Source organism: Aaosphaeria arxii (genome assembly GCF_010015735.1).
Source record: "Aaosphaeria arxii CBS 175.79 unplaced genomic scaffold BU24scaffold_4, whole genome shotgun sequence".
Lineage (NCBI taxonomy): Eukaryota > Fungi > Ascomycota > Dothideomycetes > Pleosporales > Aaosphaeria > Aaosphaeria arxii.
Genome location: NW_022983477.1, coordinates 2,896,361 through 2,923,589, shown reverse-complemented (window position 1 = coordinate 2,923,589; position 27,229 = coordinate 2,896,361). Strand labels below are relative to the sequence as shown.

Below are 27,229 nucleotides of genomic sequence, written 5' to 3'. Positions count from 1 at the left end.
TGACTTATCGAGCAAGAGTGGGAAATGGCTAGTGAATAATATTCCATATCCGTGGGTTAGGCAGTGATAATAATAATAATACATTTCATCGTCTACGTAGCAATATAAGGTTGACTAGCTCGAACAGGCTTTCCGTCACGCAAAGCAGCTCCGGGCCACCCAATAGCGCTGTGGTCACAAGCCCAGCCACTGGATCATATCCCCATGCATTCACCGCGCTCTCATCCATGGATTACTCCCTCCGCAACATGTCTGACAATTCCCGCTGCCTCACTGAAGAATATACCCTTGAGTATCGTCTCCCCTTCCTCAACAGCCCACACACCAGCGTCCATAAGCTTATGTCTCCATCTATTCTGTTCGGCGTGTGATAAGTCATCCCATTGTTTTGCCTCTGCATGTCTCTTAACTACTTCCTCTGTATCCGCATGGACCTCCGTATTCAACGAGGCATCGGTTTCAGGGTCGTCGTGAATTACCACTGCTTTCTCTGCGCTACTCTCATCCCCGGCGTGGAGATCCAAGATGTCTTTGATTCGGCGCGTCGCCTGCTCAACCGGAACTTTGATATTCTCTGCGGCTGCTTCGAGTTTTGCACTGGCTACACGGCTTTCGTGCATGATGGCACCTGGAGGCTTGAGGCCACTGGCAGCTTTAGTCAGGCCGGTGGGGAGGTATGCCTTAGTGAGGTTGCCCTGAGGATCAAGGAGAGATTGCACCATCAGAGCGACGAAGAGCAGGACAAAGAATGCGCCGGTAGATGTGACGACTTTGTAAATCGTCCCGGCATGAGGAGATTGTAGTATATATCGAGTTCCGGCTTTTGATGAGGTAAACTTCAACTCGAAAGTCTCGACTGAAATGCTGTTGCCCAGAGATGTGCTTGCCAACCGAAGGTACTGAGCTTTTGGTTTGCCAGCTGTCGATTTTGCGGCAACAAGGAAAGGCGAAAAAACAGCCTTGGTCAATTGGAATGGATGAACATCCCGGTACGTAGCGAACGAAACGAAACTGCCAAGGCTATTCCGACTGCTACCCAGATAATCGATCGAGTATATCGACAAGCTGCAGTCATGGCCAGCGACAGCAACTACTGATTGGTATGCGCCGTTATCGTCGGCATCTAACCGGGCAACGTCCAAGTCAACCGCGGCCTTCACATGTCCGGGCAATCGTTTGCGCATAGTTATGCTGCCCGCGCCCTCGTCATAAAGGCGGAGTACCAGTAACTCTACGCCTGTCCTGTTATGAGCGTTGGAAAGTAGTAGGATGTGTGATGGGCTAAGAAACCGTATGCCTCTCAACTTAGGCCTGCCCTTCTTCTCAAAAACACTATCAAAATTAGCATATCGAGGTAGTGATAAGAAATAATTGCCTACTCACTCGGGAAACGGTACTTCGTACAGCTTTCGTACGTCTTTCTTGGACCCGTGAACGACAGACAGATATACACTCTGATCTGTTACATAGACCACATGAAATTTGCCGTCCTCGACCTCGAGAATATCAATATCATTCGCCTCTTGTCCTTTATGAAGGGGTATCCTCTGTATGACCTCAGATGCATTGGGTTTGGTCGAAGTGGCCGGGAATATCACAATTTCATTCTCGTCGCCTCCAAGGGAAGACGCGACAGCTCCAATCCTCTTGCTACCCGATTTACCGAGCTTCGGGGGAGACAAACGGACAAGCCTTTGATATACCTCCTTCTTTGCGGTTGCGGACGTCGGGGGAGTGAACAGCGACGACTTGCCCAGAAACTCTAGCTTCCCACTTGCTTTTTCCCCCTTTTCCTTTGGGTATTTGACTTCGAACGAGCGAAAATGCTCATTATTTCCTTTCGAGCGATCTACCTCCGAGGAGTTGATGCCAGCGTACAGAATGATTCCATCCTTCGTTGCCAAACTCTCTAGACATGTTACTGAATCCTCATCGCGTGAGAGGTCTATTTCGGCTATCGAGTCGAGCTTTGGGGAGCGCGAGGACGTATCGAAGACGGATATGGCATTGGGAACACCGCTACGGCCTGAAAGTCTCTATCAGTATCTGCGATGCGCATTGTAGTTTTGTGTCGCATACCAGCTCCTCCTCCACCACCGACCGCTAGGATTGCAGGATTGTTATATGCGAATGTTGCGGCGAATATAGGGTATTTTGTTTCGGCCTTGGAGACTGTTGTTTGTGACATTGGAACTGTTTGCGGCGCGCGCACGCTTCTCTATCAATTGCGATCGAAAATCTATTGTATGTTTTCACTTTTGAAGGGAATCGAAGGTTGTGCTGGAGGAGACTAAGAGGTAGGACCAAAGAATATTACGAGGTTATGATTGCTTTTGTGCGCGCGGATAGGAGTGGAGTGTGGAAGGCCTGCGCAACTCTCAGCTCGAACAGACAGTATACCACGTTGCGGAAGTTCGTCATCGGAGGTCTGGACGCTCCCGTCATTCCCACTCGTACCAAACCGGATCGAAATAGCGGCGTATAGTTACGCTTAACTTTATTGGGACGATCGAATGCATTTTCTTGGCACTACGAGTAAAGACACAAATACCTACTATGGGCACTTATATCTTGAATTAGCATCGAACATCCAGAATGCAAGGAGAAATCAAGTCAAGAGTCCTAGTCTAACCCGCGTATTAAATTCAGCAAAACCGAGAGCAAGTGATGAGCAGCGCATCAGTACGGTATCTACGTCCGTTAACCCCCTTCATTCCACCCATTTACCACTGCTGGTTTTGGAGTCGTGGCTCTTTGCAAGCGCAAACAGCTCGTCCGTGACAGTAATTAAGGAAGACCATAAAACCTAGCCTGCAATGAGGACATATGTGGTTGCCCACGCCCAGCTGTATCGTTTCAAATCATCCTGTTCTTCTTTCATTTTCCCATTCTTTACATTGATCGTTCACCAAATGAAGTCATCCGCAATAAGCAGCACCAAAAGCAACGCTAAACCAAATCCCCTCCCCCTTCAAAGATTGGTGTCAAGAAACGCCGTTCCAGCTATATACTCCGAATCGTGCGGGCATGCTCGCTAAAATAGTGTCAGAGGAAAGCTAGAAAGATCTTGACGGCTATTAAGTTTTTTTTTTTCTCTAAGGCGTATTGTGATATCAACTCTTGAAAAGACGCTCATTGCTGACCAGGAACTGGTGCTCCATTAAGAGCTGCCGCTTGGCCCTCAGCGATTGCTTGAGCAATTACATCGGCCTGGTGAACGGCAGCCTGAACAATCTGTTGCTCCTCGGGATTCAGGTTCTTGGTCAGGTTCTCATAGAGAGCTGGCTGCTCCTGCTGAAGCCTCAGGAGAGCATGTTTGAACATGCTGTAAGGCTCGACCTTGTCAAGTGGCGTCTCCAAGAGGCTCTCCTCCTCAAGTTCGTCATCGTCGTCGTCTACCACAGAGGTAAACTTTTGTGCCTCTTCGTTCAAGAACTCGAGATAGGCTGCACTCTCGTCTTTGACATCATCTTCAGTCTCGTCGGCCTCGTTGTTCCAATCGTTGTCCTGTTCCCACTCTTCATCCTCATCATCATCGAAGTCGTTGCCGAACTCGAAGTTCTCTTCCTTCTTAGCTTCTTCACGGTCTGTATCCAACAATTAGCCTCGACGCAAAGGAAATTTTTCGCAAAAGTACTTACTCTTCAGGGCCGCAGGAAGTGTTTGGAATAGTCGGACAATGCCTTGGAGCAGACGTGGCCAGCCTTGCTGAACGCTAACTGGTACATTCTGACCTTGAAGGGTCAACAGCGAGCAGATAGCCGAAATGCACAACTTCTTGTCGTGAACACGTGTGAAGCTGTCAATGCTCGAGAACCATAGGCTGAAAAACTTGTTCGTCCAGTTGTTGCTCTCCAGGACGTGTAGTGCCAATTCTGGGTTGTAGTAGATGGCATTGACAACGACTTCCATCAAGTGAATTCGCAAGGACTTGACCTTGGTCTCCTCGTTCGTAAGAACAGTCATGGTCAAGGCAATGAACTCCGGAACGTATTGATCCACGTGGCCTCGCATATTCAGCATGATGATCTCGGCCAGCTTGCAACCACAGATGCGGTCAACGCCTCCAACTTTGTCATCCTTGAAAATTGTTCGGACCATGTCGACCATTGCATCAAGATAGTTACGGTTCTCGGTAAGCATTTGAGTGCCGTAGTTCACGAAGTTCTCGAGGGCAGGAAGCATATCTGACATGATTTAGTGTTGATCAAGAGCATCGAATTCATAGATGACGCACCTTCCAAGTATAGCTCGGCACCGGCCTTGAATGTCCTGTGAATCAATTCAAAGGCTTGCCACATTGTTGGAGAAATGCTCTTGGCAGCAAATGTGCAGCTGTCAATGATCTCAAAGACCTCATTGTACAAATCTGACTTTTGCGTAAGTTTTCAAGCGCATGGTAAAAATAGTGACGAATAGCATACCGTAAAGTTTGTTTTCCAAAGTAATGGTGATGACAGGCATCAAGATAGTCTCGAGATGAAGAAGGACATCTGGAGTACTTTCTAGAGTGAGAATTAGTGTACCAATGGTCTGCAACACGCCCAGCGCAGTGATGCTCTTCTCATCCAAGAAATCTCCAAATTCGTTCTCGTCGTCCTTGCCTTGATTTCGAGACAACAACTCGCCAACTATCCGGAGATAAGTATCACGCAACTGCTCGCTTAGCGCGACTGCGAATGGTGTGAGTTCCGGAGCAAAGACCTCTACGAAGTCCTCCATGACATTGGCCAGTGCGTCTACATCCACCTCGTTGGCAAGTTTCAAGAGTTGTTGCATGACTTGAGGAATGTTGGTCTTCATGTTGGTGCGAATAATGTCGTGGCGGATCAAAGGCTGGAGGGCCAGTGCTGCTGCGACTCGGACCGGCAAAGCCTCATCTGCCATAGACTCCAGGATATTCCGGTAAATGATGATTAGGTTATTGGGATCCTTGAAGTCAAGTTGCTCGAATTTCTCCAGTGTGTCGCATGCACGGGCTCGGAGGAAACCGTGGGGGCTGCGGAATTCAGGGAAGACATGTCGAACGAAGAAGTATTCCACTTGGTCGGCAATCGGGCTCTTCTTTCCAAGGATTACGCCGGATAGAGTTCCAATCATGCGGAGCGCGCCCTCTTTTTCCCGTGGGTTCTTTTGGTTGTCAGGTGCAGCCTCGTACGCGTTCACTATGCCATTGACGAAGTTGAGCACACTGAAAGTCTGTTTTCGGCGGCTCTTCGTCAGGGTGACAAGGAAGTTGGTCGCAGCAACATCGGGTGATGTGACTTCTTCATAAAAGTTGAGCTTCCTGTGCAAGTACTCTTGTGGTTCCGATTCAAAGAGCTCGATGTCGTCGTCCGACTGGCAGAGAACTGGGAAAATGAGATGAGAAATAAGGTTGTCGGTATGCGGTTTGAGAAGGTTCCACATCGATTTCGGCTTGATGCATTCATCCAAGAAATTAAGCGTATAGTAAAGACTAGCCTTCGAGAGCCAGACGGTTTTCGACACCCACTTCTCAACTTGCGCAAGGTAAATCTTGAGGATCTCGGGCGCGAAGTTGGCAATGAAGTACTTCGCGACTTCGGAATAGTCGGCGTCGTTGCCTTTGCCTAGGGCACTTGGGTTGCCATATCTACACCCCACCGTCAGTGCAACACAATACTGGAGTGCGAGATTCAACCTACCTGACAAACAGTCTGTTAAGATTTGCGTATGCCCACTTCTTCGCCTTCCACCAGTGGTTCGTCTCACGTTCGTCGACGTCCTCGGGAAGAGCTGTCTCCGGAGGTTCCTTGCCCACAACATTTAGGAAAAGCGTACACCACCCAATCAAGGTTCCCTGTTCACGGAGAGAAGCCGGAAGATCAAACTGTGTCGATCGTCAGTTCATGTTCGGTGCAGCATAATGATTAGGCATTCTTACGTAGATAGCATGCTTGTAAACCTTCAAGACAGTACGCAAGATCTCGCCTGCCTCTAGACTGGTTTCATTCGCAAGCGAATTGCCGATGTTCAACAATTGAGGGAATGATAGCGCGACGATCTTATCAAAGTCTGCTCGGTTCTCGCCTGACTTGAATCTGTATATCTTGCAGATAGCCAACAGGCATTGGACGCCCGCAAATACCGACTGGACATCCTGTGCATTGAGGAGTTGTATCGTAAGATCGAGGAAGTTCGGCCATCGTGCGGGGAAATCGTACGCGAGGATCTTCTGGAGGGTAGGGATGAGTTGGACACGGACCTGTGGCTGGGCTGCCACGAGGATGGGGACGAGGCGATTGCGAAAAGACTGCTTCTCTTCCTCTGGGATGGGTTTGGCGGTGCTGAATTCTTCTGCGGGAGACCAGCCTTTGGAAACCCGGTTCTTTAGGTAGACGACAGCTAGAAAGAGGCGATTAGTCTCTTGTGGACGCCCTTCTGTGATTGCGGGGCGCGGTGAGCTCACTGGATAATCTGACGCCATTATCTTGCTCGGCTTCAAGGATATTTAGAAGAGCATCTGTAAATCCGGGCTTCTCTTCGGCCTAGACGCGGATTGTCAGTGACATCCGGACAGTAGTAAGTTGATTTGGAGATGTGTAAGGCGGATGCACGCACATGCTTCAGGTCGAGCTCCGACTGCTGGCGGATGGCAGCATTCGGATCGAGCGTGGCCTGAATGCGGTCCCGCAAGAAGCCCACTTCCATACTGACGTCCTATCTTCTACAGATTTGGGGTATCGGTGTAAGTCGCGCAAAAACCGAGGGCGACGGACGGAAATAGGTGGTTTGGGGAAAAAATTTGGCCCTCCCAAGTCGTTGCAGAGAAGGACGAGGGGCAACTGTGCGAAAGAATTGTGGCCCTGGGCGGCGACCCTCTCTTCCAGGTTAAGCGTGCCAAGCACGTGGCTACCGTATCTAATCAGCTAGAGGCCCGCCGTCAGCCAAACCATCGTACTCGTATTTTGTCTCTTCCCCCTCATAAAAAGCCCAGCCAGTCTCCGTTCTGATGACCTGATGTCTGGTTTTATCCATCTTCTCCATACTTGTTAACTAGTAACATGATATCACGGGTTTTCACGTCTGTAAAGACAGTGAGGCTAGGCCTTGCACCTGTCCGTTTTGACACACCCATCTCTCAAACACACACACCAATAATCGTCAATAGGCCGCATTTAGTTCGTATATATTTTGACAGCTCATGCAATAATGACCAGTATTTTTGGAAGCATCTCATGAAGTGAAGGCCAGCAGGATTAGCATATGTGATAAACGTAATTGCTTGCTCCAGCACCCTAAGCAAATATCAACAGCACAAGCATTCGGCCCATTCATGACATCAAATGTGTCGCACATAATTCAAACATCAAAAGTCGCAAGGCATCAATGCTATGTAGCAAGGAAGGTATATAAGGGCAGTCTAGACTGCTAGGGTTTGATTTAGAACTGTCCTTTTTTGAGTGAGAATCAACCTCCACGATTTTCTTCTACAAATAGATACTGAAGTATCCAGTTGTGGAAGCGTGTGCCCTTTTATCATACGGTTACTACAAGCGTCGTTGGCAGGCCCATGCACCGGACATGCTTCGTAATACAACTGCTCAGTAGAGTTGACTGATATCACCACTTTACGCGTACGTGTGGGAGGGGGAATCTATAGATAGAGACTGGCGCAATTACAGATGTCCCTGTTTCAGTGGGTTAGTGTTTCAAGCACATGAGCCCATATCGCATGACAAACTTACCTCTTAATAAGTTCCTGACATGTCCCCATCTTCTGGAACAGTGTGGGGTCCCCAATAATTCGTGCCGCATTTTTGACCTCTCTGCACGTCTCGTCCAGACGCGTGATGACACGAACAATCGTGCCTTCCATGACATCTGTCAAGTCGGTGATGCGATTGAATGACATGCCCCTTGCCCATTCGTACACAACCTCCACCATACCCCACCTCGGGTCACTCACGAAGTCATTAGAGTCATCTGAAGGGAGGATGACTTGATGCACCGTTTGAAGATGGTTGACCTTCTCGGAAATTTCGATGATCTTCGCTTTGCCTCTCTCCAAATTAGCTGTTAGAGTGGGCTTGGACTCGGTCTTCTCTTGGAACACAAAGACAGAAAGCAAGGCGACGATCTCTTCAGGCTCATATTCGGCCAGAACATTCTCGAGAATCAATTCGGTGAGAACCAGCTCGTCAGCAGAGTGAATCTCGCAAGCAACCTTGCCCTTGAGTTCCACTCTATTGGCCTCATCTATGAAGCCCAGATCCTTCAAGACCGAGATTCTTTGCTCGTAGTCGGGTAAGAGCTGAAGATTCTGATCCGACATCAGTTGACGAAGTTGCAATATGTTTTCTTTGATGATCCACTCATCATGCTCCATTGCAAAATGCTTGAGGAAATCAGGGCATTTCAAACACTCTCGTTCTGAGGCGGTCTGGCCTTCACGCTTCCTAGCATCGACTATGTCACGGAAACTGAGGCTCTTGATCTTATCATAACTAAATTCGTCCCAGTCGTTGTAATCCCAAGATGTGCACAATGGCACGAATTGGTCCCTCGCAAGTGTTAGTGCTTGCTTGCTCTTGTTCACGTTTCGCACGGATTCCGGAAAGTCGATGATGATTCCAGTAAGACATTCGATGTCGTTCAGCGGTATCAAAGCAGGCTTGAGGATCATTTCTTTCTCATTGTGGGGTAAAGTCCGGAAATACTTTGCGAATTGGTGCAGATATGGGAGGAGGTCGTCAGCTTTGCGTTGCTCATGTCGCGAGATTTCAAGCACCTGGACGGTGGGCTCATTACCCTTACTGACGCCGTCCTGGAGCAGCATGCCGGCCGTTCGTAGACCGTCCTTCTTATAGACGATAAGTCGCCTGGCACCAAATAGTTTCCTCCCCATTGGATGAATAAGAAGAGCCAAATGGAGGTCGTTAGTCAGACGTTGATAATTCATACAAGCTTGATGACATTGTTCGAGATCGATGTCGCAGATCTTGCATGGCTCTCGCTTTACTTTCTCGAGATCGGCCTCTGACAAAAGAACCTTTTTCTCATGCTCAGGTAGAAGTGCTTGGGTGGCATTCTCGCTGAAACTTCGTTTGATCATCTCCTCGATCTTCAAAGCTTCTACCCGTAAAAGATTTAGAATCATGTTGTACGTCAACCTGAACTGAGACCTCAGTTTTGTGGGGTCGCCGAGCATCATCTGTTTAAGCCTGGCAACGGGGGGCGCTTCGTCGGCTCCGGGAGCCACTACAATGACGGTTCCGACAGTGTCGAGTCCTCGGCGTCCTGCTCTACCAGCCATTTGGGTATATTCTCCTGGAAGCAAATCGCGGAACTCGCGCCCATCGTGTTTACGGAAGCCTGAGAAGACTACCGTTCTTGTAGGTAGATTCAGACCCATGGCGAATGTCTCGGTAGCGAAGAGAATTTTGACAAGAGATTTGGCAAACAATATCTCTACCACTTCCTTGATAATCGGCAACATGCCACCGTGATGCACGGCTATTCCACGACTAAGTAGCTCTCTGAGATGGCGAATCTGGGGAAGGCCTCGGTCCTCTGGACTTAGGCGAGCCAGGGACTTCTCGATTGTCATGTGGATTGCACTCTTTTCTTTCGCTGTGCAATAATCGATGTTGGAGAGAGCGTTGGCATTCTCTTCGCACCTTTTCTTGGAGAAAACGAATATGCACGCAGGCAGGAGCTCTTTCTGCCGCAGATGTGCGACAAGATGAACCCAGATATTACGATCCTGGGCTGCCGTTGTCCTGCCTCCTCCGCGTCCAGTGCGGGCAATGTTACCACGTCCTCTCTGCGCTGGTGGTCCACCTCCCCGCTGTGCACCTCCACGCTGACCTCCCTGTTGACCCCTTCCGCGCTGATTCTGACCTCTACCTCCGCCACCTCGCTGGCTTCCGCCTCTAGGAGCGTCGGCCTGATTTGTTGGGGCTTTCACCTTGTCCTTGCCAGAAAGTGCATCATTTGCATCTTTCCATCCATTATCCAGGAACTTTTTATCCGAAGAAACAATCTTATACATTGCTTTGTTGGCCCACAAATAGTGCTCCAATGGGATAGGACGTTTAGGAGTCGAGATGACGTAGATATCTTTCTTCTTGGTTCGACCTACCCACGAAGCGAACTCGTATGTATTGGGCACTGTAGCGGAAAGCAGAATAAGTGTCACATGTTCTGGAAGCATAATGATGACTTCCTCCCAGACTACGCCACGCTCCAGATCATTAACGTAATGCACTTCGTCAAAAATGACGAACTCGACATCTCTGATCAGATCAGCACCACGATACAGCATGCTTCGGAGAATTTCGGTCGTCATGATCAGACAGCTCGCTTCAGGCCGAATCTGAACATCTCCGGTTAAGATTCCAACATCATCGAATGTGAGACGGAAATCTCTGAACTTTTGGTTGCTTAGTGCTTTTATGGGCGAAGTGTAGATCGCCTTGGTCATATGCTTCGCTGCGAGAGCTATTGCATATTCGGCAACAACTGTCTTTCCCGCAGATGTATGCGCTGCAACGAAGACAGAGTCACCATGTTCCAGATGATAGACAGCTTCTTTCTGGAATGTGTCGAGCTCAAACGGATATTCCCTAGCCATCTCGGGAACCAACTCACGGAAGTTGGTGATATCACGATTGACGTCAACCATATGAGCCCACTCTCTTCCGCCTTCCCTATTTGCGGCCATTGAGAGGGGCCCATGGGGAGCTAATGCTGGGAACTCGATGGGCAGGAGAGCATCGATTTCGTCGTCTTGGGGTCCATCGTCCGTGGCGGGAATCTGGTTCTTGTTTGCGTCTAATTGGATTGGATCTTCTTCATCTTCCTCCTCCTTGGAAGGTTGAGGCTCCTCTTCCAGCGTGTCCTCAATTTCTTTGGCAGCCTTTGCGTCTACGAGAGGCTTCTTTTCAAGGTTCAATCCGCGCGAGAATCCAGGGGCGATTTCTAGAAGACCACCTTCGGCAGTAAGATTTATCACTCGGTCGAGTGCATTCGTCTTCTTGGTCCTGTTTCCATCTTGCCGTAGGATGACTTCGTCTTCGATAGCTGCTATTGCTTCTACACCATCCAGGCCACCGGGGGCAAAAGGGAAGAAACCCGCTGCGCCACGAACAAATTCAGCTCTGTTCGCCGGTTTTCTCAACAAAGAAGTAGAATTTTTGGCAGTGGCGGAATTTGCAGGCACCGTGACTTCTCGATAACCAGTGACACGACCTTCCAAACCTTCACGTGTAAATCGAATAATGGTACGGGTCTGGGTAGGGGCGATCTCGAATAACCCACGATAATTTGTGGGTGCATCCCATCGCTGTTGTAGACGGTTTAGCCATCGCGTATTAAAGGAACTCGATGGAGTCAGGAACTCGTCTTCCAACTCTTTCTTGATAGCATCCTTGGTCTTCTTTTGTCGCTTCAGCGGGCGTTGCTCGTTGAGAAGATCGTCGATAGAATCCGGTGCTCCCTTCGCGGCAACGTGGTTCAGTTGCAGCCTGTTGAACACCCCCGCAAGGTCCTCCATCGCGGTGAATGTCTGAGGTTGAATGTGACGGAAAGCTTCAGCACGAGATGGTGATGTCAAACAAACCTCGTGGTGCCTGGATGCCAAGCATGATGTCGGTGTGCATTTTGCCGACCGCGGGGCACTACGACCCTTGCAAGGGCAAGATGGAGGGGATTGACCCAGCATGAGTAAACACGCGCTCACAGTTCATGTGATATTGTGGTTTTGGACATATAATGTATCACACATTGAAAATGGCTTCTAAAGCCCAATAATTCATGTACAATCGTAACCATGAGTTTCCTCCCAGAAGAACGCCTCGCTATGCAAAATTGAACTACCAAGTGAATGAGGACGACCAAAAGCCACACGTTACGTATCAACTGGTCTCCGTGGTCCGACGCCAGCAATTGTGCCATGAAACCTTCCTAACGGCATATATGCATCTACCGGATCGATCTTCAGTCTACCACATCCCCTCCAGCTCCGCCATGGCTTCCATGTCATCTGCAAACGGATCATCCTCTGGAGGAGGGCCAGCAGACACGGTTCGTTTTGGTATGGGATTGTGTGTCATCTCACTCTCTGCTAGCAATGCGTCCAAGTCGTCGTCGTCATCAGGATAATCACCGAGATTTTCGGTGGGTTGCGGCATATTGTGGCTAGGCCTCTCATCCAAATTACTCGAAGTGCGTAGATTCTGAGCAGCATCTCCATGTAACACGCCTTCCATTGCCTCGGCATTCGGGGCGGTCTCCGCGTTGGCAGACTGCTGATTGTTCTGTTCCACAGTGTTGTCGACCGATTGCTCGACTGTTTCTTCAGCATCAGACGCTGCATTGTAGCCGGGTTTCCCCTCGTTTATCCATTCCTTTCGCATATACTGAGTCCGTTTCGAATGTCCCAGCTTTTCGATCATCACCAGGCCATCCGCAAATTTCGCACGAGGGTAGAGGTCGTCGAGCCATAGCTGGTACATGTTAAGCATTCGCGCAATATCTCCGTACTGCAACTTGTCAGCGTCTGTTCACCCACACAATTCCGAAGTGGAAAGGGCAGTACCTCATGACCTTTGCCTTTTAATCTCAAGCGATCCTTGGATATTCTTCTCAATTTGGATATTCCAGCATCAGAGAGGAGCCTGTAGATGTTAGCATCGTGATAGTCTAGAAGTCGCGAGCAGGAGTCTTACAGGGTCTCATCCAGTTTAGGTATTGGCCTTCTCTGTTTCACAACTGTAATCTCTTGATCAAGACCTAGGGCATCGTCTTTGGGCGGCGGCTTTTGAGGCCCATTCGCCGTATTCCCGTTTGTTGCGTTTACGTTCTCATCATCTAAATTTCCCAGGATATCGTCGAGATCGTCAGGTGGTGGACTTCCGCGAAATGCAAGATCAGTGGTGGCCATTGTAGAGAAAACTCAATTATAAAAGTGAGACTTGGGTGGATGCTCAACTTGATATTCAAAATGCCGTTGCATAATTGCGATCGGGAATACGCGTCAAAACTCCGAGGACGCGTCGTGTAAGTGCCAAGACTAATGACATAATCAAGGCTCGTGTGGGCAACGTTAGTGCGAAACTTATTAGAACGACAATCCTGGAGACAGGGTTCACAAAGAGCACACAAACAACGACTTCACGCGCAAGGGCATTTTCGCATGTAAACCGCGGAAGAAACGATCGACAAAGACAGGGAGTCTTCTATATTGTGATAAGAGGTCACATTGCTCATCGTCGCTCTCAGTGTGGTCCATAAATCCTTCACTACTCCGATTCATGCCAGCGTATAGACTATATCAAATAATCTTTCCTCGAAAACTTCCACATCATAGACGGCGCTATGGCTGTCCCAGAGAATACGCCATCAGATGCATTGGTTTACAGGTTAAACGGACTTCTACAGAAAGCCCGGTCGGTTAAGCCTAGTTCGACTATTGATCCACCTCTTCAGGTGTCTGAACTTGTCAAAAATGATGAGGCACTTTTTGTTCCTGTGGTTGACAATAAGGACGCACATACACTTGCATTCGAGAAAGCAGCGAAGCACATTTTCTATGCTAGGCTCGTAAGCTTGTCGACCTTCACATACATTACATCACGAGACTCACCATAAGTAGGGAACTTCAGCAATAGAATCTTCGGATTTCGTGGACATCTGGAATCTATTGGATATTCTACAATATTGCGGAGATAGAGGTAATTCCTGGAAGCCGAAAACAACGAAGCGAATCTAATACCACTACTAGATGTCTGCTCACCACAATTGGTCCTGCTCTTAATTGAGGAATTACTCGACAGCCAGTCAATATCAGGCTGCAGGATCGTCTTCAATTTCCTCGAGTCTCGACGAGAAGCAATAATAGCTGTAAGTACCTCATTATATCCTTCCATTATCGTGGAGCTGATATTGGATGCATAGAACACATCGAAGAATAAAGACCTGGTGATCCTGCGTCTATGCAACGAACTTCTCAGAAGGCTGTCCCGCGCCGAGGACCCGGTGTTTTGCGGCCGTGTCTATATTTTCCTCTTCCAAAGCTTTCCCTTGGGCGACAAGAGCTCCGTCAATCTGCGAGGCAATTTCCACGTAGAAAATGTCACAACGTTCGAGGATTATCTGAAGGCCTCTAGCAATAAGTCGGATTCGATGCAAGTAGACCCGGTGGAAGGTTCGGACGACTTGAAGGAAAAGGCAGGGCTTGATGGGGATGCCCTGAAATCCTCTGAAGCAGATAAGTCAACATTGAAGGAAGGGACAACTACTATGGATATCGACGATTTATACCCCGTCTTTTGGTCGCTCCAACAATCGTTCTCGAATCCTCCTCGACTGTTTGAAGAGGAACAATTTAAGGAGTTCCAGAAAAGTCTGCAGGCAACCTTAGCCAAGTTCAAGGAGGTTCCCAAGGTCATCCAGTCTGGAGACTCAGAGCGTAAGAAGGGGGAGAAGGCTCGTGGAGATGACGATCAAGGAGAATTTGCAAGCTCGTTCAACCCCAAATACCTGACGAGCCGGGATCTCTTCAAGCTAGAGGTTGGTGGATGCTTTCTCAGCACCGTGGAACTAGAACTGATTGCATGCAGCTGAGCGACCTTGCGTTCCAAAGGCACATCCTCGTGCAGGCGCTTATCCTGATAGACTTCCTCTTGACACTAACAGAGAAGTCGAAAACCCAGGGCTATTACCAGAACGCGCAGAAAGCGATGCAATACAGTTTCACACTGCGTGAGGAAGACGTGAGTCTATGCGAACCCTTCCCTCCCCCGCAATGGCGCTCCCCGTGCCACTATGATCGTCATCTTTCGGCTGACCACAGAGCACAGACCGAATGGGCGTTGGGCATCAAGAACTCGATTGCAAATTACCTGCAGGACGGTCCAGATGGGAAGTTCTACTATCGAATGGTGGATACCGTATTGTCCCGCGATAAGAACTGGGTAAGATGGAAAATGGAGAACTGCCAGCCATTCACTCGTGATAGAGTCTCCACAAAAGATTTCCTGGAGGCAAAATCTGGGGCACAGGACGAGCTTGGCCGTAAGAGGCTCGCAAAGCCTCTGGGTTCGAGCAGCGCCCTCCAGTTTCTGTCGAACACTGATGCCGAAAAGGGGCTCACACAGTTGCAGCAATCTGACAGGTACGTTCCGGACGTCCGGCAACGCAGGCTGTTTTGCATGAGCTCACAGATAATCAGATTCTCTACGCCAAGTGCAGAGTCATATGCAACGAAGATTCGAATGACAGAGCTGGACCTGGACATGGTTACATCGGATGAGGAAAAGCGCCAACTGGAGGAGAGCAAAACAAGTAATTCATGGCGCGGGCTTCGACTTGCATCCAAGAGCCGGTTGAGCTCATTTGACAGGCTTGAACATGGTAAAGGTTTGGAGAGGCTCTTTCAGCCGGTCACTTCGATTGAGGCGGCTGGCGAAACGGATGGCAGGGATTCGGTTCCGCAAGAACAGCATCAAAGCGTTGAGGAGCAGCGGGCCGGCGAACAAAGTCAAGTGACTACGGAATCAGTGGCGGAGTAGAACAAGGGCAACAGGCACATCGACGGGATAGGTATCAATTGTCGAGGACAGTGCAAAGCTTGCATCTGCCATGAAGCGTTTCTGTTTACGATGATGTGCAGGAAGGAAGCAGTGGCGTTTTTCCTTTGGATGTTTGTGCAAGGGGAGACATGGGTGGAATCTGATGGCAGAGCCGTGCATGACCCCGAGCGATCCTCCACGATATCGATACGATCGTGACCCGGCAGCAGAGCATTTTCTCAGCATACCCTCTGTTCGACTGAGCCACTCAAAGTGCAACAGCCACGAATGGCGATTAGGTGGAAGATTGCGGCGCGGATGGATCCATAGGGCTTGCGCCGCAGCTTGATGAATTGTGACCTGGATGATTGAACTCACTCCAGGAAATCGCACAGTTGTGCCAGGCTCAAGCTCTGCAACACTCTCGAAGAACCGAGGAGCACGGCGAGCAGTTCCTGGCTCGCTATGTGCTGCTGCCCGGCACTCATTCTATTGCTGCACGCAAATAGTGGTAGAGGGCGGCCCGGGGGGTAATGAGTAACAACCAGCGGGTGCGATGATGGGGTGCATCGCAAATATTGGCCGAACTTCAGGCTCATTGAGAATGCGCTGTCAGCATATCGAGACCATTGAAGTGGGCGATTCTGCAGCGTCCCGAAATGAAAGGGAACTCTGTGCATCGTCGCGTCTGAGGAGCCCTGTCACTCTGCTGCCATCGACCCTGTCGCCGTGTACCGACAACAATGTGGGAGCCTCTGCGAGCTCACTACGATTCCACGCCCGCCTCAAGCTTGTCAAGTGCAAGCGAAGCATCCATGGCGGCCATCAAACCTCCATCTGGCCAGTCAGCTATGTAAATAACCGCAGTGGAGTCGGGCAAAGGTGGGTGGTTTCGAACCGTATGCTCCTCTCATTTCCCCTGCCCGCGGTGCGGCGGCCGTCCGTGACCGCTCATGGGGTCAGCCCGTCGAACCACGGCTTGGCATTGTATGGAGAGGCAGCGGGATGAACAAGAACATGGTGGTGGTGGTGGGAAACCTCCACTGGCATTGCTCACTGAGATTGCGACTATTTTCGGTGCACGAAACCACCAGCGTCGCCCGTCTGCTTCAAGGTGCTTGCATACGTCCACGCTTACACTGGATAACGCTCACAAACATGCACACGCCGCATTGCCAGCATTTGAAAACAAAGGTGCAAACTGGAAACTGGAAACTAGAAACTAACTATGCTTGGTGCCGTGAGGACTGTGCCGTTGCGTTTCCTGCGCTGTCTTTGAGCTACCTAAACTGTGCATACACAGAATGATTTAGAACAAGCAATTAGTACACCTGTTTCGTCGCAAATACTCGCTTATCCGTCCGCGCCTGCGCGGCACACACACACACACAGAGTACTCGCTGCCAACATACAATAGCGTATCGGCTGAACGTCTGCTTTTGGAACGGCGGCCGGGCGCCCTCAGGCTCGCGCTCGAATCCATACCTGGCTGCTGATCACTGCGGAAGGTGTTCAACGCGCCATGACGGCCATGACAGCCATGGGCCATGGGTAATGGGTGGCTTGTTGTTTTGCAGCGATCATGGCCTGGCGAGAGCGGATCGCCCCTGCGTCTGGATTAAAGGAAATTGTAGCCGCCTCACCCAGCCAAACAACAACATGTTCTCATGCCGGCTGCTTGGGTGTCTAATGAACCCACTCTGGTGTGCCCCGGCACAACACCGCGACCCAGTCGATGGTCACGTTGTGTCCAACGTTACGCCGTCAACCACCACCGGGCGATTACCTAGGTATCCCTAGGTATGAACAGTCCTGCTGTGCTGCCGCGCTATACCTGCGTGACGTCGAGTAGCCCTTTGCAATATTCTGGAAGCAGCATTTTCCCGGAGCGGGCCGAGCTTTTGGCCGTTGGATCTCATCGGCCAGCCAGATCTGTCGCTCGTTCTCTGCGCTCCCATTGGCAGCACTTTGTACACTAGGCGCCCTCACTTGCACCGATCGCGCAGGTGCAGTGCCCTTAGCAGTACTTCGTACAGAGGGTGAAAGGGTACTGGCAGAGCCCTGGAGTGTAATGGTCGCAGCAGGGCCACCAATCCAGCGAGCTACAGTACAATCCTGTAAGCTATCTGACAGAGCAAACTTGTGCTCTGTTTAGGACGCGGGCGCCGGCTCCTTTGACGCCCGAAGAGGTTCGGCCTTTATGCACCGTAGTGGGCGCCATGGGCGGCTCAAAAAAGAGGTTGCAAGGCTGACGATGTTCCTGACGCAATCTCGGGGGAGCATCAAGCATGGCCGTGGCTGTTGCGAAATGTGAGGAGAAGGCATTGTTTTCAAGCCACAGCGGGTGACCCATTGAGGTTTGATAGGCACGCTCACAAGTTGGCAAGGTCACAATGGTTACTCAACAGCTCGACAGCATAGGAGCGAGCATGGTGTAGCATGGTGAGCACGCTGCACCACGCGTGGAATGGTGTACCTCCTCTCCTCCACCCTTCTCACCATCACCACCACCACCGAGATGCTCCACCACTCCCACTACCATCGGCGGCATCCAGCACACACCACACCCAGCGCCAGTGCCCACGGACCTCCCTCTAAAGCAGCGAGTCCCCGCAACAAGCGTTGCCGAGCCCTGTAGCATCCATGTCACTATGCCTGGAGCTCCCGTTGTGCTATGGCCATGCATCTGCCAATAATGGTATCCCCATCTGCCTCGACTTGCGATTGCTCCACGCCATGGCGAAGGCCTTGCTCGTCGGCGGTTTTCTCACGGACCCCTGGCCCCTCTCTGCGCATTCTGCATGCCGTGGGCGTCGTCAATGTTCGCGCACTGCTCACATTCTCCTTCGAGAAGAACACCCTTGTAGGGGCCAGCACACCGAATTGCATCGTCCGTCGATTCGCCAGCAGTTGCACCGTTATCCCTACATCTTGAAGGCTCACGTCCCGAGGTACCGCACCCCTGTATTCTTCCCCTCTGCACTGGGGGTCTTGCTGCCCTCAAGGTCTGTCACGCCTCTCGTGGTGTAACAAACTGGCTCCAGATCCTCGAAGGATATCATGTTTCCCTAAGAGGACGCTGCCCTGGCAGTGGTCTGACCCCAGCCTTTGGACCTCCCTTAACCTCGATTTATCCGGATCGTCAACCTCCAAAGTGCCGTCAAGCCCTTTCTGTCTGAATGATCTGTCCGTCCCTCCCCTGCTGCCATCGCTGATATAGCCTCCGGCGCGTTCCTGAGCTCTCTAGCAAAGGGCAAGGTACAGTTGACCAGAACTTCTGGACGCTTGCACATATATCGAGCTAGCTGTCTTCTTACCTTCACTCTTCACATCATTCGGTCACCGTCAGTCTTTCCTTGGGCCTACGGTATCACACTCTCCCCCTTCGACAACTTCTATTTCGAGTAAAGGTTACACCAGACCACCGCGCCCCAATCCTGACTTGGGGGGTGCGACATCAGCCATTCAATTCAGCCTTGATTCTGCATATCAGCAACCCAATCCTCTTCAACACGGCACTCTCAGATCTGTTTGTCCCAAACAGACCTGCGACCTTAACGCATTGAGCTACCTATACTATCGATACTGTTCTTAAAGCATCGCAAACACCTCTTCTTTCTTCGCCGATCACCCGCTTCCAACCCCGCACTGGGCTTGGAGACTGATCAAGTGTGTGTGGCAAACTGCTATCAGATCCTTTCCTCCTGTAGCCTGTTCGTGGACAGTTCATCTCGTTCTCGATCCGAGCTACACGGTGCAAGTACAGTGAAAGGGAATAAGCTCAGAGGTCACCCGCTTCGTTTCTCCGGTGTAATCAAAGGTTATATTTCGGGCAGTTCAAGGTAGGCAACTCGAGCGTCTGCGCTCTGACCGTTTGCTGACTATGCAGTCTACTAGGGAACGGTGCAGCCTTAGAGCTAATTACAACTAAACTCCCCGATATCCATCTTTGAAAGGTGCCAATGGTGGACGGAAACCTTTTCATTCCGCTCTCTCCGCCAAGCTCGCCGCGTATGTCTGTGTACAGCACGACACCTGCAGAGAACGACTGGCCATCCTCGGACATCAAGGCACTGGACGCCGCCTCTACACACTCTGATAGCGATATGGCGCTGCTTCAGGCCGAAGTTAACGGGCATAACTTCGATTTGAAGCGCCCATTGCTTCGCACACACAAGAGCTTCCCGTACTCTCTCGACACTAAGCACAGTCTAACCAACGGGTGTTCGTCTCCTACCCGGGTCGGTCTTAGTAACATCGATGAGCTCGACACGACTGATATGCCAACGGTCACCTTTGGTGGTTCAGCTCCTGCTAGCCCTGTATCAAGGTTGACTCCACCATCGCCCCATGATCCTCTCAATGGCGACAGGAGCGATCCGCAGGGTGATGAGATTATCCTTGACGACAAGGACGACCTTTGCGATGACTCGATCAAGGATGAAGACAAACCCCCCATCTCTGCAGCCGAGCTCCGGGCTCAGAAGCGCAAGATGAAGCGGTTCAGGTAGGCATCCCAATAGACCTCGAACAACATCTGCTAACCCTCACACTAGGCTTACCCACAATCAGACCCGCTTTCTCATGAGCGAGTTTGCTCGACAGGCACATCCAGATGCCGCTCACCGTGAGCGCTTAGCCCGAGAAATTCCTGGCCTTAGCCCACGACAGGTTCAGGTCTGGTTCCAGAACAGGTGAGTGAAGGAGCTAAAAAGGATGCGACACATTCGAATGTGGATTCACTGACCCGAATAAAGGCGAGCCAAACTCAAGAGACTCACTAGCGACGACCGCGAGCGTATGATGAGGTCAAGGGCCTTGCCGGAGGATTTCGATATGGCTCAGGCCCTGCACTCTCCTTTCGGAAGTGGCCATGGGCTCGGAACTCCTTTGACTTCTCCCGGTTCTTTCACTCCAGGCTTTCCCGAAGGCAACATGATGCGCCCTCTGAGCATCGACACCCTCCGACGCGGACCTATGGACTCCCACATCTCACCAACAGGCATCAGCCCAGCTTTCGGAGGCTTCACCTTCACGCCACCACAATCTGCCACCGACACACTATCGCCAGTATCCGCCCACGAGGGTTCGCCATTCGGTTTCCCCTCTACACAGCTGGAAGGCAGTCCCAGAACGTCGAACCCGTTCTCCATGTCGACCAGCGGCGCCCCAGCATACGCGGCACATCACAGCATCCCTCGCCTCTCCCTTCATGCTGATCGAGTGGTCAGAAGCCGTGCAGAGTCTCTGTCTTCACCCCTCCGAGCAAGCATGAGCTACACACACGGACATGACTCTGGCTTGAGCTCAGCCGACTCCACTGGCCATCTCGAGCGGCCATCTCTAGGGGGTGATCACAACCAACGGTCATACTCAAGCTCTATGATGCCATACGGCCTTGGATACTCATACTCTCCCGTGCCGGGGTTCCAAGCATCCAGCAATTCACGGATGCGGTCGTTCTCTGGCAGCGTACCACGCCGCATCGAGCTGAGCACCCACTACACTCCCAGCCGCAGCTCAACTACACCCCAGACAGCTACTTTCCCTACCTACACAAGTTCGCCTTTGGTCACTCCACAGAGCTTCGCCATGCCGCAGCTCAGCGCACCGCACCACATTACATCCTTCCAGAACTCGTACCTACGGAACGATTCAAGCCAGAACGATCAGTATCCGGGTGTAGGCGCCGTTCTGGGTGAGGTGATTGAGAACTCCAATCAAGACACCGACGACTCCAACGACCAATTATCACATTCCTACTGAGGGAATGCGTGGCTCACGTTATTCAAAGGCGTTTTTGTGTGGGACTAGTTGGTTATTTTGGGCGGGATTAACTTTGAAATTTGGCACAAAAGCGTAAAAGACGACATTACGAAACACGGATGGCTAGCTATGGGATGGAAATGCGGCCATGTTCGATCTGGTCTGTATGATTTGACGGCTATGGATGGACCTTGTCTGATTGCTGCACTGCGCACATTGACATTTACTTTTCTTCGATCGAGATATCACGCCCTTGGTGGCTGTTTCACACTTCCCTCTTCTTTTCCTGCGCCATTTGCGTTGTCATGCGTTCCGAAACCTCGGGTGGGTCGCTGGCGTCCGCTGTGTTTTCGCGTTTCTTCCCTGGATCGGACCGGAGTTTGACCTTGTCTTCCTTCCTGCTTCCCTGTTGGAAACGGGCCTTGCCTTGTTTGTATTTTTTTCTCACTTCTGCAGAGAGCCAGCTGCACTGCCTGGATACCCTTCTTGTATCTACTTTCTTTCCGGGTCCACCACTCTCCGAGACAGTCAGTGGTGGAGCACCGTTTTATTTTATTTTTTCTCTTCTTGTCGTACAAATTTTGTCTGATTCCGATTCTACTGGGGTAAGGGTATAACAGCCGGTCCACCTTGTCTTCTTTTTTTCCTTATCCTTCTACTTCTTTTCTAAACGACAACCATATATACCTGAACAAAAGCCCCGACACTGCACAAAAGCTTCAAGTTTGCCAGTGCAGAACAGGGGGGTAAAACAACAATGAAATACGAGTTAATGACAACCAAAAATCTTCTATCTTCCTGTGCATGCCTTGATCATCCCATCTCATCCCCACCACCACACTCAGATGTCTCGAGGCGCCCGCCTCTCTACCCCAAATAGCAATGCAAAAGTGGGCCGTCACCCACGGGCGCACCCCCCACCCCACGCAATCTTCCCTTCCCCCCGTCTCCCCTCCCCCATTAACATTTTTGCCATCGGGAAATACAAAGACATGCGATCGTTAATTATTGGGAGGCGACAGCATAGCGTCGCAGGCGCGAAGGCGAAATACACAGCGCCGGGGGCTCAGGCTGAGGCTGGGGATGGGATTGGATCGGAGGGGGTGCGTGGTTGGCGGGTGCTCCGTTTTAGGTACGTACCTTAATATCCAAGCGACCGTTGTACATACCGTATACAGTACAGATACATACAGTTGACTACTGCACTCATGTATGTACGTATGTACAGACCATGCCTTTGCCTTGCAACCCCGTTTCGTTTCTCCACAAAAATTTTCACTTCCAATTCTCGACTGAGATGCCAGGCGACATCGGAGATGAGACGGTGATTTGCTTGCTTGTTTGCTGCATGAGGTTACAGACTGTAGGAGTGCGAGGGTTTTGTGCTCGGGAATAACGAGGGACGGAGGGCATGAGAGTACGAGAGGTACAAAGTTCGTCTTGTTTGGGGCTTGGAGAAGGGGGTAATAGAATACGCTGTAAGTATCTACCTAGGTATACATGGAGGCCAGTGGGGATGTAGTAGTTGTGCATGCTAAGTACACAACGCACTCAGTCGGTCCGGCAGGCACTGTGCCAGCCAGCCAGCCAGCCAGCCAGCCAGCGCACGCAAAATGTGTGATGTCTACTCTGTACTCCGTATAGTTATCTATGTCTGTATGTGTGTGTACCACGCAACACAAAGGAAAAACAAACAAATGTCTTTCCATCTTCACTCCTACTTGACTTCAAGCCTGATGAACAAGTTCGATCTCAACTGCGAGCATGTCCGCGCTCTCGCTCTCTTCTATCTTCCCAGCATCTTTAAAAAAGAAAGGAAGAATATCAAGTACCTCCATACGGAGCACATCCGAAGAAAAAGGAAAAGAAAGCCAATCCATCCCTCCACAAGATTCTCCCCAAGTACATGCCTGCCCATGCCCACCGTATTCGAAGAGCACATAGTCAATCCTTCGATCAAAGATCTCGCGCACAAATAATCCACCTACGTTCATTATTCCTCGCCTCCTCCCCGTCCCCTCCCTCCAAACCCGGAGCCAGAACCTCCCAGTCCCTCCTCGGACAAGTAGTTTTAGCCACCAGTCCAGGTCTCTCGGTTCTGCTGGGCCCGGCTCATGATCGAAAGATTTCAAGAGGCAGAGGCGAGGCGGAGGCGAGATCGTTCATCTTAGTCTACTAACAACTTGTTTTGCCGCCACACTACATACATACTAGAGTTCGGTACCAGTTGCGTTCGGGTTCGGGTTTGTTGATGAGAATAAGGCAGTGATATGATCTGACTTAACATTCACCGTTAATGCTACTCCTACTGCCAGGCTACTGCTAAATGCGATACTCTGAGTCCTCCCGTCTTTCGCAGAACATGTGACCCCTCCATAATACAAACCTCTAGAAGCACCAACACCTGCAGATTTCCGTTTCATGCGGGGCGAATGGGGGAGGGAAACACTCATCGAATAGATTTTTCCGACGCTCCGCTGCTGTCGTTCCTGGATTCCAGGGTCCCCCCTTCTCCTCTCTCTCTCTCTCGTAAAAGCAAAGAGCAGGAGAGGGGGGAAAAGACAAGGACAGGTGTGTATGCGGGATGCACGTATGCGGGTATGTGGACACTTACTTTGCCTCTGCATGATTTGCTTGCTTGCTTGCTTGAATTACGGCGAAGGTGACTGGAGGACTACTGCTGCGGAAGAATGTTCCATACCTATCTGCACACATCGCATCCCCCGTGCCACTATCCCACCAAGCATCTTGCGTTCTATCCGACCGATCATCCGTCCTCAACTCAGCTAGCTAGTCCCCCCATTCAATTTTCCCTGATCGACAAAGCAGGTCGGACGGGTAAGGACGCCTTCGAAGGAAGTAAGGGTCTGGCAATATACGGCTTCTCGTACACGAGAGCGGGAAGATGTGCTAAGGTTAGGTTGGGTGAGGGGAACGGGAAGGGAAGGGAAGGGAGGGGAGGGGATCTGCTTCCATGGAAATGCTGCACATGATCGATCACGTTTAGAACGGTGAGGGGGATGGGGTTGTTGTACTACTGTAGATAGTTACTAGGGGAGGGAGGAGCAATCTATGTGTGCTCTCTCCATCTCCACACTTTCTAGGGTTGTATGGGGGTCAGTCAAGCTGCATGGAGGTTTTTTCTTCTCTCTCTCTCTCTCTCTCTTGGTGTTGTGTGTGTGCGTGCGTGTGGGTGCGGACGGGACTGGACTGGACGGAAATGAACTTGCACATGGGAACTTCCGTCTCCATGTCCTCCATGTCCTGATGTCTGATGTTTCTATTTTACCCCAGATGCATTTATATCAACTTGGTGTGGGGGGTTGAATTTTCTCTCCGCTTTGTGTGACTGTCGATGCTGATACTACCAATGATTCGATCGGTTGGCTTCTATGGCTCAGGGACCGCATTCCGTGCAGCCTTCCATTCGTATATTATTATCTGGGGAAAGAGGGGGATAGAGACGGCATGGGGTCGGGATGGAAGGACAGGATGGATAAATTGGCTTTCCGAGGACCCTTCTGAAGAGTTTTGATCGGTCTGTGGTGCATAGGAGGGTTAAAGTTTGGTTATTTTCTCCTTAGTAGCGCGATTGCCCTACCATGCTATCCGTGTGTAAGTATGTGCGAGAGATGATGTTCGGATTACTACAACTAGACAAGTAGTGATTGATGATGCTGACCCTTTGCGCCGAGAGGTGGTTTGTGTGGGGATGTCGAAGATGAGGGGAGCATAAAGCGGCTCCTTCATGCAGGTTTGTGATAGCGTGGTGAATTTGATTGAGGTTCTGTTTTTACCCCAGGTCTCTTTTTCGCCTGCACCAGACGCTGATGGATGGTTAGCAGGCTTGTCTCGTTCGGATTCTGTCTGGCTGCTTTTTGCGGGGCAGCTTGGATGGCGGGAGAATTCTACTATAGGCTGCTCTCTCTCCCTCTCGTTCGGCTGGTCTTCGTCAAGGGCGAGGGTAGCGTTATTGCATGCATGCAAACGAGCAGACGGACCAGCAGTGACAATAATGCGGAGGGGAGGGTGTGGGATGATGGAGGTGGATTTTTTAGAGTTCATTAGAGTTATTGCAAGGCAAGTCGAGCCGCATCTGCGGTTGATTGAGCCATATCCACAGTTCTCTCGCTGATGCAGGTGGGAGAGATTTAGATTGCCTGGCCTTGCTTGTACAGCTGGAGATTGATTGATGAAGGCCGGGTCTTGAGTCTTGGTCTGGGGTGGTAGTACTCTACTGTGGGTGAGGAGGGCACGGCGACAAGGATCGTGGCCTGACTATGCTGTGTCTGTGAGTGTGATTGCAGATGGACAAGGACTAGGTCGTGGACATGGAGCCGCGGGTGATTTTTTTCCTCATCTTCGTCGTCGTAGATCTTAGGCTTAATTGCTGTTCGGCCGGGACGAAGCAGCGAATGGGAATGGTCGGCGGTAGACAACAACCGGCTGTCTTCCTCCAAGGCTTCGAGAAGATCGGGTCGACGTGGGGAGGTCTTGTGATCAGACCATGATATGGTTTGGTAGGGTTTGGCCTTGTTCCTGTTGCTTGCTTGATCCTCTTCTTTGCTTGTTCTCTTGCTTGCTTGCTTGCATTCATTTACGCCTGGGATGGAGATGGACAGGACGGGAGTGGGATTGGACAGGACTATGTGATGAACCATCGAGATTGAATGTGGCGGTGTGATTGGGGTTTTCCAGACCATTCTGTACGACTTCCATCAGGTTATTCGAGAATACAAACTTGGTACTATGGTCCAGCATGGAGGATATTATGTAAGGTCTTTCCCCGGAGCAGAACGAGTACAGTTTAGATCGAGCGAGCGCGTGCACACGCGCCCTGTGTTCTCTCCTTGAGCTCGAGCATGAGGCTGAACGAATGAACATTTGGCCACAAGAAACCAAGCTCCATCCCTCATCTAGGGCTCACGCTTGAGCTCAGATCGGGGTATGCAAACCTCATTCGTATCGAACCGTCGGTAAGTTGATCCGAAAGCGCCTCTTTTTCGCTTTCATGATCTGGAGTGCATGAAGCGACTGCAACGTATGTACATGCTTGAACCCTTACAACGTACAGTATTGTATGGTCGCATATCGCGCGCTGACCGGATCGAAGGGAATGAAGTAAGCAGGCACAGGCAAGGAGAGGAGACGATCACAATAGTAGGAGTCTTAAGAGAGGCCCAGTAGGGAAACGAAAAGAATTGTCCGTGTGGTGCATGTCGCGCAGGAGGCGTTGCGGGACGCCGTTCCTGATCACTGATGAGTAAGACCTCGTATCTGGGCAGCGAGCTCTACGATGCGAATGATGTGAATGATGGAGAAAAGGGTACTCCGTCTGTACTGGCATCCCATATGGAGGCGGATCGATGGCTCCCGCGTTAGCCTTGTCTTGTCTTGAATAGACTTGCTTTGCTTTGCTTTGCCTTGCCCTGACCTGCCCTGCCTCGCGCGCGCACGCAACGCACACACACACTCCAAGGGGATAGTTTTATTGGCAGTGAGATGCGAAATGCGGCGGTACCTTAAGACGAAGATCCGCTCGAAGGACTGATCAGCACCGAGTACACTCCACTGCCATTTCCCCCCACCCCGGACTTAGGGACATCATCATGGGAACGGAAGAGGTATTATTGAAGGATTTTGTGGGGTTAGATCAGAGAAATGCATATGCAAAATCCGAATGCGACATGATACAATCAATACATACCACATACTTAGGTCCTACAGGCTACCGTCCATTGCACGCCGGCTTCATGTGTTAACGGCAGGCGAGACGCCAATGTCCGAAAGGGTGAGCGTGGTGTAGAATAATGCATGACAACCAGAAAGAAGCAGGTGTCTTTTGGGTTGACAGGCCACCGCAGTCGATCCGGCGATGGTCTAATAGTGAATGTGCACTGTGTACTTGGAGTGTGTAGACTGTAGGA

General features: G+C 50.7%; 9 protein-coding genes across 9 annotated transcripts; 3 read left to right on the top strand and 6 right to left on the bottom strand.

Moving 5' to 3' along the window:
• Nucleotides 1-60: 60 nt before the first annotated feature.
• On the bottom strand, nucleotides 61-2,424 carry BU24DRAFT_422607 (uncharacterized protein). The gene is made up of 3 exons (XM_033528031.1): nucleotides 2,080-2,424; nucleotides 1,384-2,026; nucleotides 61-1,332 (listed from the first exon to the last, which is right to left on the bottom strand). Exons 1-3 carry the CDS (start codon nucleotides 2,186-2,188, stop codon nucleotides 222-224), a joined length of 1,863 nt encoding a protein of 620 aa, XP_033384608.1. The 5' UTR covers nucleotides 2,189-2,424; the 3' UTR covers nucleotides 61-221.
• A 708-nt stretch (nucleotides 2,425-3,132) lies between these two features.
• On the bottom strand, nucleotides 3,133-6,672 carry BU24DRAFT_462442 (ARM repeat-containing protein; the record flags this gene model as incomplete). The annotated part of the gene is made up of 8 exons (XM_033532013.1): nucleotides 3,133-3,587; nucleotides 3,642-4,187; nucleotides 4,238-4,369; nucleotides 4,425-5,614; nucleotides 5,667-5,851; nucleotides 5,906-6,366; nucleotides 6,431-6,509; nucleotides 6,583-6,672. 8 exons carry the CDS (start codon nucleotides 6,670-6,672, stop codon nucleotides 3,133-3,135), a joined length of 3,138 nt encoding a protein of 1,045 aa, XP_033384607.1.
• Nucleotides 6,673-7,193: 521 nt separating this feature from the next.
• BU24DRAFT_422605 (antiviral helicase) lies at nucleotides 7,194-11,563 on the bottom strand. Its single transcript, XM_033528030.1, has 2 exons — nucleotides 7,710-11,563; nucleotides 7,194-7,652 (listed from the first exon to the last, which is right to left on the bottom strand). Exons 1-2 carry the CDS (start codon nucleotides 11,516-11,518, stop codon nucleotides 7,619-7,621), a joined length of 3,843 nt encoding a protein of 1,280 aa, XP_033384606.1. The 5' UTR covers nucleotides 11,519-11,563; the 3' UTR covers nucleotides 7,194-7,618.
• A 166-nt stretch (nucleotides 11,564-11,729) lies between these two features.
• Nucleotides 11,730-12,984, bottom strand: BU24DRAFT_422602 (Swi3-domain-containing protein). The gene is made up of 3 exons (XM_033528029.1): nucleotides 12,693-12,984; nucleotides 12,563-12,641; nucleotides 11,730-12,506 (listed from the first exon to the last, which is right to left on the bottom strand). Exons 1-3 carry the CDS (start codon nucleotides 12,905-12,907, stop codon nucleotides 11,967-11,969), a joined length of 834 nt encoding a protein of 277 aa, XP_033384605.1. The 5' UTR covers nucleotides 12,908-12,984; the 3' UTR covers nucleotides 11,730-11,966.
• Nucleotides 12,985-13,341: 357 nt separating this feature from the next.
• Nucleotides 13,342-15,536, top strand: BU24DRAFT_346476 (uncharacterized protein; the record flags this gene model as incomplete). The annotated part of the gene is made up of 7 exons (XM_033523486.1): nucleotides 13,342-13,566; nucleotides 13,619-13,697; nucleotides 13,748-13,866; nucleotides 13,921-14,535; nucleotides 14,586-14,738; nucleotides 14,826-15,139; nucleotides 15,197-15,536. 7 exons carry the CDS (start codon nucleotides 13,342-13,344, stop codon nucleotides 15,534-15,536), a joined length of 1,845 nt encoding a protein of 614 aa, XP_033384604.1.
• A 453-nt stretch (nucleotides 15,537-15,989) lies between these two features.
• Nucleotides 15,990-16,818, top strand: BU24DRAFT_197646 (uncharacterized protein). The gene has a single exon (XM_033521783.1). It carries the CDS (start codon nucleotides 16,093-16,095, stop codon nucleotides 16,543-16,545), a length of 453 nt encoding a protein of 150 aa, XP_033384603.1. The 5' UTR covers nucleotides 15,990-16,092; the 3' UTR covers nucleotides 16,546-16,818.
• A 2,187-nt stretch (nucleotides 16,819-19,005) lies between these two features.
• On the top strand, nucleotides 19,006-21,455 carry BU24DRAFT_197650 (uncharacterized protein). Its single transcript, XM_033521784.1, has 4 exons — nucleotides 19,006-19,378; nucleotides 19,434-20,043; nucleotides 20,093-20,230; nucleotides 20,294-21,455. The coding sequence occupies exons 2-4, from the start codon at nucleotides 19,499-19,501 to the stop codon at nucleotides 21,300-21,302; spliced, it is 1,692 nt and encodes a 563-aa protein (XP_033384602.1). The 5' UTR covers nucleotides 19,006-19,378; nucleotides 19,434-19,498; the 3' UTR covers nucleotides 21,303-21,455.
• A 3,309-nt stretch (nucleotides 21,456-24,764) lies between these two features.
• BU24DRAFT_197523 (uncharacterized protein) lies at nucleotides 24,765-25,494 on the bottom strand. Its single transcript, XM_033521780.1, has one exon. It carries the CDS (start codon nucleotides 25,365-25,367, stop codon nucleotides 24,900-24,902), a length of 468 nt encoding a protein of 155 aa, XP_033384601.1. The 5' UTR covers nucleotides 25,368-25,494; the 3' UTR covers nucleotides 24,765-24,899.
• Nucleotides 25,446-26,229, bottom strand: BU24DRAFT_197562 (uncharacterized protein). The gene has a single exon (XM_033521782.1). It carries the CDS (start codon nucleotides 26,003-26,005, stop codon nucleotides 25,454-25,456), a length of 552 nt encoding a protein of 183 aa, XP_033384600.1. The 5' UTR covers nucleotides 26,006-26,229; the 3' UTR covers nucleotides 25,446-25,453.
• Nucleotides 26,230-27,229: the final 1,000 nt, after the last annotated feature.